The 11,136-nt window shown below is 49.9% G+C and overlaps 1 protein-coding gene across 2 annotated transcripts in view; it reads right to left on the bottom strand.

Annotated features, from left to right (window-relative positions):
* Window positions 1-10,599: 10,599 nt before the first annotated feature.
* Kif12 (kinesin family member 12) overlaps window positions 10,600-11,136 on the bottom strand; it is a 6,747-nt gene continuing 6,210 nt past the window's right edge. The window contains exon 19 of one of the 2 annotated variants that reach the window (XM_031376779.1): window positions 10,600-10,933. In XM_031376779.1, coding sequence (XP_031232639.1) covers window positions 10,794-10,933 — 140 coding nt within the window. In that variant the 3' untranslated portion in view covers window positions 10,600-10,793. The remainder of the gene's footprint in view (window positions 10,934-11,136) is intronic. The other variant, XM_031376780.1, reaches the window with a different exon arrangement.

Below are 11,136 nucleotides of genomic sequence, written 5' to 3' on the forward strand. Positions count from 1 at the left end.
AAATGATGACCTTGGTGTTTGCTCTGCTAAGCCAAGGCCAATCAGGGTCTTGGGCCAGCTCTAATCGATCCCTACAGCCCAGCCCAGGTTCAACTCTGTGGACAGGAAGCCACGGTTACTGACTCTGAAGGGACATTGAACAAGCACAACATGGTTCAGACCCTAGAAAGGTTTCCTTATAGGTCTCACTCTCTCCAGGGTGCACAGGGGATGGGGAAGTCAGGCAATGACTGGCCTTTCCCTCCAGTCCTTCCCCCTGGACCTCATGCCAGGGATCCAGCAGATGCAGGTAGCCTGGTTCCGGCTTCCTTCTCACATGACAAAACTAAGGTTCAGGCAAGTTGGCTGTAGAGCAAGGCATCCTTCTACCCAAGACTCTTCCTCTGGTCTCCAGCCTCTCACATCCTTTAAGATGAATAGAACAGAGAGATGCTAGCCCTTCACCGAGACACACTGGCTTCCCACAGTGAAAACATCAGGACCCAGATGCACCTCTACACTCACCTCAGAAGCACATGCAGTTGTCTTTCACAGAGAAAGGTTTTTGACTCTCCTGGAATGACAGGACCCACTAGAGCCCCACCATAAGGAAAGGGGAAGGTCCAGGGCAGAGCCTCCAAAGCCAGGCAGCTTCCTGTGGTCTTCCTGCTGTGTGAGCTTGAAAAGCTTGCTGAGCCCCTCGGTGCTCATTTCTTCACCAATAAACCAGCCAAACACAAGTACCTGGATCCCACCTTTGGGGTGAAGGTCGAAGGGATTAATGTCAACAGGCACAGCACTGTCCCTAGGGTGTGGTAAGAGTTGATGGGTGACTTGTAACCTCCATAAAATGTATGTCCCTGTTGGTGCAGAACCACAGAACAGCATGCTACTTTTAGACGAGACCAGTTAAAGCACTTTGTGTCATTCCTAATGATTTAGGGTTGTTTATAACAGTGGCCCAAAGAAGGTGACACAGTAACATTTTGATTTAAAACAACAACAAAAACTTTTTTCGAGACAGAGTCTTCTATAGCTCAGGCTGCCCTTGAACTGGATTTGTAGCTAGCACTGACTTGAATATCTGATCCTCCTGATGAGTGCTAGAATTACAGCATGCACTACTACTGTACCTGGTTTGTGCTGTGGCTAGGGGTGGGGGTAAACCCGGGGCTTCCTGAATGCTGGGCAAGAGCTCTACCAATTGAACGACATCCCTAGCCTCTAGATTTACATGCTTTAATAGGAGATTTTAAAACCCCCATCTGTTTGTGTCAGAGAGCGATTCTTCCCGTCCACAGTACTATGATCCCTCTCTGTTTGTTTCTCTCTCCTCCAGGGATTCCAGCCAGCATCCTTCCTCCTCCCTGATCCCCTCACAGCACCTTCATACAGCAAGCAATTCCTGTTAGAGCTGAGGCACAAGAGCAAGAGCCTTGCACATGGAAGAAACAGGGGGATCCATCTCACAGTCAGTGCACCATGCCCCTTCTGTGAGACCCAGCAGACACGGTCCCCTTTTGCTGGTATCCAGAGCACATGTGTGTTTGTCTGTAAATGAGAGGGTTTCCAATACACCATAACAGACAGCTTGGCCATGGATGGAATTTCCTTTTTTGCTCTGGCTGCCAGGAAGCACAAACCCTCCATACATATTTCAACACAGCAACTGTCTTGGCTTAACTTTTTGGCCTAGTTGCTTTCTTTTGTGTTCCTGATTCTCAGACTTTTTTTTAAAAATAACATTAATTTGTTTGTGGGAATAGTCTGTTCAGGAATACACATTCCACAATGCATGCACTTTAGTGGAGATGCTTGTGGAGGTCAGAGGACAACTTGAAGCAGTCAGTTCTCTCCTTCCACCATGTGGGTTCCAGGGACGGAACTCAGACAGGCAGGGTTGGCAGCAAGTGCCTTACCCATTGAACCATCTCAGCAGTACAGTCTCTCAGCCTTTCATGGTTGGCTAATGGTGGGCATAAAGTGCTGGAGAGAGAGGGAGGGGAGAGGGGAAGGGGGAGGAGGAGGAAGAAGAGGAAGAGAAAGGGGAGGAAGAGGAGGAGAAGTAGAAGGAGGAGAAAGAGGAGGAGGAGGAGGAGAAGAAGGAGGAGGAGGAGGAGGAAGAGGAGGAGGAAGGGAAGGAGGAAGAGGAGAAGGAGGGAGGAGGAGAAGGAGAAGAAGAAGGAGGAGGAGGAAGAGAAGGAGAAGGAAGAGAAGGAGAAGAAAAAGAAGAAGAAGAAGAAGAAGAAGAAGAAGAAGAAGAAGAAGAAGAAGAAGAAGAAGAAGAAGAAGAAGAAGAAGAAGAAGAAGAAGAAGAAGAAGAAGCTGGGCATGTTGACCTTTTGTTCTGTGGGAGCTTGGGGACAGACTTTTTTCTTCCCTAATCTATAAATTAGAGCACCGAGCAGTTGTCATTTGGCTCATTTGAGGACACACTTGAGGACGCATTCTGTGAATGTCCATGCCCACTCCAGGGTCTGTCCCACTACCTGAGCTATATGTATTGCACCAATATGACCTTTCACACACATATAATGTATTTTTATTTTATGTTCATTGGTGTTTTGTCTGCATGCACATCTGTATGAGGGTCAGAAGCCCTGGAACTGGAGTTACAGACAATTGTGAGTTGCCATGTGGTTGCTGGGAACTGAACCTGAGGCCTCTGGAGGAGCAGTCAGTGTTTTTAACCACTAATCCATCTCTTTAGACTCCCCACATGACCTTTCTGACCTTGCTGGCAGGCTGGAAAGCCTAGGGCCATTCAGGGTGCCCCAGCTCTGATCTCAGACTCTTTGGGACAAGTCCATATACTCATTTTACAATTTGGTTGGGTGAGGAGAAGCTGAGAATATAGCTCAGTGTGTTGATTTACCTGGTGCAAAACATGCCCATGGGGTAAGGTGGGGGTGGGAGAGGAAGCCTGAATAACTAGGGGTGCTGATCTCTGTTCTTGCTGCAGATGTTTACGCTCCTGAGATTATTAACCAGAGCAAACAGAGGGATCTCAGCCAAGGCCACCTGGACTTTGAACCACTTTTAAACATTAACAGGGGATACAGGGATGGAAAGTGGGACCCCATCCCCTCTCCTCCTTTGTCTCTCAAGAGTAGAATGTGGAAGCTGAAGGTCTCCTGCCCTCCTGTGTGTGTGTGGGGGGGGAGTTCACAGGAATCATCAGGATTCTGGGCCGATCTGAAGGTGGGGAGGATGTTGCCCCAAGGGTGCCCAGCACAGTGGGGACCAAAGGGAAGGGGGCCTTACTCAAGGTCACTCAGCTAACAGCCCAGGTGGGCCTACACAGACCCGTTCCTACACCCACACTCACTGCATGGCTATCCAGGTGTTTATAATTTCAATCTTGCCATTAGGAACAGGATAGGGACCCTGACATGGTTTGAGGAGGAAGCAGGCAAATGGGGATAGGTCTAAAGTAGGGTATGAGGGCCATGAGAGGGGACTCACAGAGGGGAGTGCCTGGGCCAGTGGGAAGGGCAGGATTGATTGCCTGGGCATGTGGGACCGGCAGGATTGCCAGGGCCCAGGGCTTGCTCCTTGCCCTGGGGGCACAGGGTTATTTATGTTCAGAAGGTGATCGAGAGTGTATCTGGGGTACAGAAGATCAATGCGGAGACAGGAAAGAGTTGGAGGACCGTAAGTGCTCAGGCGGCTTCCAGGAAGAGGGAAGGACCAGACATCAGAAGCTGTTACTGGACGAGTAAGGACCTCAGGGGCATAGGACAGAACAGTGGCCAGAGAGTTCAGGCAAGTGTAATGTCGCAGGTTGTTCTTTCAGAGCCACCAGGGGGAAAGTGGGAACAGGGGTGGATGCTATGATGGTAAGGAAAGAGAAGGTCCTCATGGCCCAACTGAGCTCCACACTCTGCTTTTCATTCCCCACCCTGTGCCACATAGAAAGCCAGGCTGGTGATCTATCTCAGTGCCTGTCTGGCATGTGAGGGGCCCTCGGGTTTGAATTCCAGCAACTGCATAAGCTGGGCATAGTGGCTCATACCTGTGGTCACAGCACTTGGGGGGCAGGGTAGGGTAAAGGGAAGAGGATCAGGAGTTCAAGATCATCCTCAACTACACACCAAACTCAAGCCCAGACTGGGCTACTTGAGATCTTGTCAAAAAAAGGAGTTAAGGGTGCCACTTGGAGACCTGAGTATCAGCTCAAGCGACTCACAAGGCAGTCCTTTCCCCTCTTGGCTTTGGCAGTTTCATCTAAACTTCCACGTGGGACAGTGCTTACTCAAGTAACACAGCTGAAACAAGGCATGGCTCACACTTGTGAGAACATCCCCAAATGTGTGGACTTGAGGAAGCTGCGTCATTAAGGCACAGGGCACTGAGCCAGCCCAACCCTGGGGCTCCATACCTGGTTGGAAATGTGCTGAGAATGCATGAATGTCCCTTGTCCACCTGGGGGCAGCAGAGGACTTGCAGAAAGCAAAGACAAGGAGGGGCTCAGAGGCCTGCAGGAAAGGCCTGTGGAAAAGAACCAAGCTTGGATAGAGCCTTCCTTCCTTCTAACCAGCTTTAACCCCCTTGCGAGCCTCCTCCTTGACCTGCCAATCCTCAGGCCAGCAGAGAGCTGCAGGTTGAGTTAGACTCTTAAATAAAACTGAAGTCCCTGGGGCATTCTGCCAGGGAATAGGAATTTGGAATACAAGCTATCAGGCACCCAGGAGACCCTAGTGTCCTGCAGGTGTTTCTCTCAAATCTCTATTCAGACCCTTACTATGCTGGTTGCTGTGCTTTGCAGAGAGGGAAACCGAGGCTGAAAGATCAGGTGTTGGAGGCCACCTGCAAATAAGTCACTATTACCAACCCAACTCTGACTTCCCAGCCCCCAAGGCTCTCTGCTGACCTCCCCACCCCTGGGCCTGGAAACCAGCAGGACCTCTTAGCCACACTATCCAGGAATGCCTGTGACTCCTGCTACCTGTCACTCTCTGTAATGACTCTGCATTCTGTTCTGATTGAAGTGGGGAATGATTTAGAATTCAAAGATGCATATAAAGATGGATGACAAAGCCCACCATGCTCTCGTTCCTTGGAGAGAGCTGGGCTTCATGGATGGGCCCTGAGATGGGTCAGTTGGGACTGTACGGAGCTGGTGGCTTAATCTGAGAAAACAGCTTAGAGAGTGGGGCACTATGGGGCAGGGAGGGTGGCTAGTGCAATGCCTGCTGTGCAAACATGAGGACTTGAGGTCTAGCCTCAGAACCCACAGAGGTGTGTGTGTGTGTGTGTGTGTGTGTGTGTGTGTTCATGTGCTTACTTACAATGCCAGTACTGAGAGATAAATACAGGCAGATTCCAAGAGCCTGCCTCAGAAAAAAAGGCAGGTGGCACTTGGGAGTTCTGCTTGAGGCTGACTTCTGGTCTCCCCAAGCACATGACCGTGTGTGTATGTGTGTGTGTGTGTGTGTGTGTGTGTGTGTGTGTGTGTGTGTGTGTGCGCGCACACACACACACACACACACACACACACACATCACACAAAATTGGAACACTGTGGAACTCGGAGATTCAGCTGTCCTGGAGATAGGACTTGTCACCTGGCATCTAGCAACAGGAAGAAAGCCCCCAGAAGGACTTTTGAAGTCTTTGAGGGTACCCAGGAAGAACGTATTGTCACTGTCTTGCACTTTGCAGGCTGGGCTGGGCTGTCTGTAGAAGGAACAGTTTAGGGCCCTCTCCATTCAGGCTAACCATGTGAATGCACCCTAACACATGAGAAAGGGGGAAAGCTGTTCCTTCCAGCAACCACGAGGCAAGCGGGGCTCCTTAGAAAGCTCCACTGGCCTTTCTTCAAGAAAGAGAAGTGAAGATTCTCCAGCTCCTATCTTGGAAGAGAGTGGAAACTTTTTTCTGGCTCCCCTCTGACTGGCTCCTGTTGTCTCTGGGTTATCAGTGTCCAGGACATCCCATGAAGGAAGAAGCCAGCAGAGATAACATCACCATCTGTAATTGCAGGAGGCCAGATGCTAACCCAGTTCTCTCTAGGAAGGCGCAGGAATGACAGGTCTGTGCTGGGTACTGAGAGCATCTGTTGGTGTATCCACATTTAATCCTATCGCCCTCACGAACGCTTAGCTTCCTTTAGGGTAAGCTAATTTTACCCTCACTTCACAGAAGGAATTGAGGCTCAGCAAGGTTAATACTTCACCCAGGCTGCCATATCTGGTAAGCTGGACAAATGGAGTCTGAGAAAGAGCAAAGCCTGCTGAGACTCCAGAGCCTGCAGACCATTCAGATCTGCCAAGCCCTGTCCATTGGACAGTAGTTAGACCACTGCCTTCCACTTCTAGATCTCAGAATTCCAGCTGGGGCTGTACAAGCCCTGCTTCACTTAGAAGTCTGAAGGATTTTTTTAAAATAACATTTTATTTCTTTATTTTGTGTATCAGTATACATCTGTGAGTACCCATGTGCCATGCATGTGTGTGGATATCAAGAGACAGCATTCAGAAACTGGTTCTCTCTTTCACATATGGGTCCCAGGGATTTAAGGGCGGGAGATGTCATTACCTGCTGAGCCATCTCACCAATGACCCAGCCTGAAGACGTCCCTGGCATGCTAATGTTTCCTCCTGGGGCACAAACTTCTTCCTGACATGGTCAGGGTCTCTTAGTTCATGGTGACTGTGCTCAGGGATCCCTCCTCCCTCTGGGACCAGCCCTCCTTCTGGGGACCAGCCCTCCCTTTGGGGTCTAGCTAGATAGCTCTCACAGTGGTCTTTGAGAACATTTTTCTCAGGAGCCATTCCCAACACATACCTATCCTGCCTCTCTTTCTTGGAAGTGAGAACTGTAACCATATTGTTTCTTGTGGCTGTTGAGGAATAAAGGCCTGTGAGCCATGCTTGGCACACAGAGGCGTAAGTTGTCACTGATTGTCCTGCACAGTGATTGCCAGTTGGCTTTTCCCTTTCCCTTCACATGCTGGGTGATCCCTGAGAGTAGGGCACTGGCTCATCTTCAGGCCAGTTTTACTTGTATCTGCTAAGTGGAGAGCCTGTCTCTAAGTGAGGGCTTGCAATCACAATGAATGAGAGTTCAGGACCACAGCCCAACTCAGCTGTCAAAGTTCATCCTAGGACCAACACCAGAGACAGGTAGGGTCCTGTAAGGCTCAGGTAGTGTGTCTCTTTAATAGAACCCTGGTCTCCTACCATGACACTCACTTGTCTGGAGTTTCAGTGACCACTGTTCTCAGTTCCTAGCCAGGGCATACCTCCTTGCCTAGTCTTCCCACCATGTTTGCCTGGAGAACCAAGGCAGATGCATCCTGGACACCAGAGGAGAAGGCAGAAATGGGATTGTCCTTTACAAGGAGACAAACTATCTCTTAAGGGCTGAAACTCTCACAAGAGCTCTGAAATTAAATATGGATTTGGGCAATTGTGTCCGTCCATTAGATGAAGGGAGAAATCTCTGAAGAGAAAACAGAGCCCATTGGTGGTTGGTGGTTAAAGCAGCAAGTTCCTAATACTAGGGTCAATACTCCCTGACTTCAGAGCTTCACTGTCATTTGTAAGGTGGTGTGATTTGAACCCAGGTCTTCATACACACTAGGCAAGTGCTCACCTGCTGAGCTATACGCCTGGCTTTCTCCCAGTCTTTTTTCCCCCTTGAGATAGACTTTCCCTGTGTAGCCCTGGCTGTCCTGGTACTAGCTGTAGACCAGACTGGCCTCAAAAATCAAGAGATTCACCTGCCTCTGCCTTGTGAGTGCTGAGATTAAAGGCATGTGCCACCACTGCCTGGCTGACAGTCTTTTATTTTTATTGATGTTAAATTGTTTATTTGTGTGCCCATGTGTGTAGGTGCACATATGCACATCTCATTTCAATGGCGTCCTCAGAAGTGACTTCCTGAAACTTGTGCCATCCTACAGCTATCAGTGGCTTTCGTCACAGACCCAACTGTGCACTGGCTAAAGGTGAGGCCCCCAAGAATCTGGAAGACTCAACCGGAAATTGTTTTAGCGCTCCAGGCTAGAAATTCATAGGTAGCCATCAGAGCTCTAGAGAGTGGCTCCTCTCCATTGGATCTGTTCCAACTTCAGTATATTTTAAAAGTCCATGGAGACTGAAAGAATTGGAATTCTGGGAAGTGCCAAGAGTCTCCCTCAACTCCAATGTTCTGAGATACTGGTGGCCTTCTTTTGACAGCTTTTTAAACACTTGGAGGAGGGGCAAAGTTTGTTCCCAAATTCCAGCAATCTGTGTTAGACAGTAGCTTTTAGGATTCCAGAAGAGCCACTCGGGTCTGTAGTTCCCAGTAAGGGCCGCACGGATATGAAGTCTCACTTGGGACTATAATCCTGTGGAGCTCCCCAGAGCTTGAGGGGGGGGGGGAGGGAAGCAGCCATCCTGAAAGAGGTGCAGAGGGAATGGTGAACATAGCTCTGGGCAGCCAGGAGCAGCAGAGGTCAGCAGGCTCCATATGTCTTAGGGAAGGGAGGCCAGGCATTTGTTGAGTGAGGGCAGGAGCTGGAACTAGGAACCTGCCTGGCTGAAGAGGATCTTCTGAATGCTAATGAGGCGACTGGGGCCAGGGTGCCCCCTGGGTGGTCCCCATCCATCCTCTCACTCCCAAGGCAGATGGGAAAGGCTCTCACGCTCAGTGCCAGGGCCTTCCCTGCCTGAGGCCAAAGACCTCCCAACAAGCAGGGCTATGCATCAGGCAGCAAGATAGGGGTTCTGGGGGGGGGGGTCGGCAAGAAGGGGCAGGAACCCGAAGAGCCACCCACACTGATATGGTGATGTGAAAATGTCAGAAGAGGGGAGGGGACCTTATACTGTCAACTGGGATCCCCTCTCCCTTCAGGTCTCTGCATAAGCATCATCCCAACAAGGCCTTTCTAGAACCCTGCATTGAGAAGCACACACCTGCTCAGGCAGAGTTCCTTGGCACCGTGTATGTTCTGTGAGAGCAATACACACCCCAGGCAGGTTCTCTTACGTCTCTGTTGAGTAGTTTGTGTGAATGTGTACATGAAAGAATGAATATATGTGTATATATGTGCACATGCATATGGAGGCTAGAGGTCAACTTCAGCAATAATTTCTCAGGCACCATCTGCCTGTTGTTTATGAGACAGAGCCTCTCTCTGGTCCGGAACTCATTGATTAGGCTAGACTGACTGACTAGAGAGCACTGGGGAGCCTCCGGTTTCTGCCTCTTCAGTCCTGGGATTACAAGCATGTGCCACTACACCTGTATTTTTGTATATGTATGTATGTATGTATGTATGTATGTATGTTTTCAGTCTCCTAGAGGAGCTGTATTACTCAAGTGAAGGTCAGAAGACACTTGAAGATAGCTCTCTTTCCACATGCAGGTCCTGGGGATTGAACTCAAGTTAACAGGCCTGGTAGTCAGTGCCTTTATTGCTGAGCCATTTCACCTTGACTTTTATGTGTGTGCTAGGGACTGAACGCTGGTCTTCATATTAGTGTAGCAAGCACTGTGCCATCTCCGCGGTCAGGGCCATTAACTCTATCAAACGGCCGTGTGACTCTAAGTTCCTTTTGACCAAAAGCTTGGCAAGAAAATCAGCCTCTTGTGACATTCTTTCCAAATTCCGGGGAATTTCATCTCCATAAGGGTCATGTAAAAGAACACTCTTGTGCCCATTTTGAACAGAAGGTAACATGGGCTCTGAGTAGCTAAGCTGCCCAGGATCACTTGTGGAGAAGTGACAGGTGATTGTAACCTGTGTGGCTAAGCCTGCTCTGCCTGCCTGTACCTGGCCATCACCCTGGAGTCTCTTTCAACTTTAACCTTCTAGGGAAATCCTGACCTCTGCTGAATACCCCCAATGTCCACTCACAAGTCGCATTTCTCAACACCTGCTTCCTGGGGGCTCCAGCCTGAGCTGAAGTAGTTAGTCCCAGCTTTCAGAATCTTCCCTACACAGAGTCGGGGGTCACAGGGAAACTCAGAAAGGCCTAAGACACACAGCACATTCAGAAGGGCCTTCATACATGCTGGTTTTATTGTTTTTGTCCTTGTTCTCTGAAGGGAATATGCTTTGAAGACACTTGGAGCTTCCTTTTAGAATGCTGGATGAGAGAACCCTAAGTCTTTCTCTGCTTGATCTTGCACCAGGGAGCATGGTGGAAAAACCAGTCCTGGTATCCAGAGGGGGGTGGTCACCCCACTCAGAGACAGGAAGTCTCCAGGCCCACATCCTTCCAACAGGACCAAGCTTCTAGATGGTACCTGGTGTTCTCTAGCTTTGCTTGCTCCTCCCCTAAGGCTCATGCAAGGCCTGTGGCTGTGGATTGCCTGCTTGGAGCCCTGGTCCTAACCAGGGCTCAGATCCCAAAGGAGGCCTGACTAATGCCAGGCCTAAATACTGCAAGCCAAGAATCTTCTAGTATGCTGCCTCTACTGCCCGCAGGGCCACCATGACCACATCACAAGCCGAGATGGTGACTTCTCAGCAGCCATCCATGGCTCCTCTATACCTTTGACACAACCCCAAACTCTGGAAGCCGGTAGAGCACCCTGGGGTTTTTTGGCTTTTGTCTCTTTCACCTCAATGACCACCTCTCATGGAAGTGACAGATGGCCACCCAGAACATAAGGCTTACTAGATTAGAGCTGATGCCTCTCTTTATTCAGATTTCCCCACCCACTGCCAGCATATTGTGAACCCAACCTCAGGTTCAAGGTCTGGGGTCAGGGTCCCTGGTCCTCCTTAGGATTCCCCAGCCCTGCCCAGCAACATTTCTTTCCAATTCACAGACAGAGAGATGGATGCCCAGCGGGCACAGCCAATCTGGCAATCTTTAAAAAGAAGAGAGGCCTTGGCCTGGGCTCTGTGTGTCCTCGCTGGGCTGTGATTGTCTCTGGCTGAGGTTCAGGGAGCTGCTGATCTGGTGTATGAGGGTTTCCAGCCTCGGGGTCAGGTTTGGGATCCCAGATCCTCCTAAGGAGCAATGAGACTCAAAGCTTGACTGACTGAGGCCCAGGATCTTCTGCGAAAGCCTCGAGTACCCTCTCCCCAAGTTCCCAGGCTCCAGTAGAGGTCAGGACTAGAGGAAAGGACTCTGCTGTGAGACCCAAAGTCTGGGGACTAGAAAGTCTTTCTCTGGTTCAAGACAGGAAAGTCTGGGGACTAGAAAGTCTTTC

Source organism: Mastomys coucha, unplaced genomic scaffold, assembly GCF_008632895.1.
Source record: "Mastomys coucha isolate ucsf_1 unplaced genomic scaffold, UCSF_Mcou_1 pScaffold18, whole genome shotgun sequence".
Classification (NCBI taxonomy): Eukaryota; Metazoa; Chordata; class Mammalia; order Rodentia; family Muridae; genus Mastomys; species Mastomys coucha.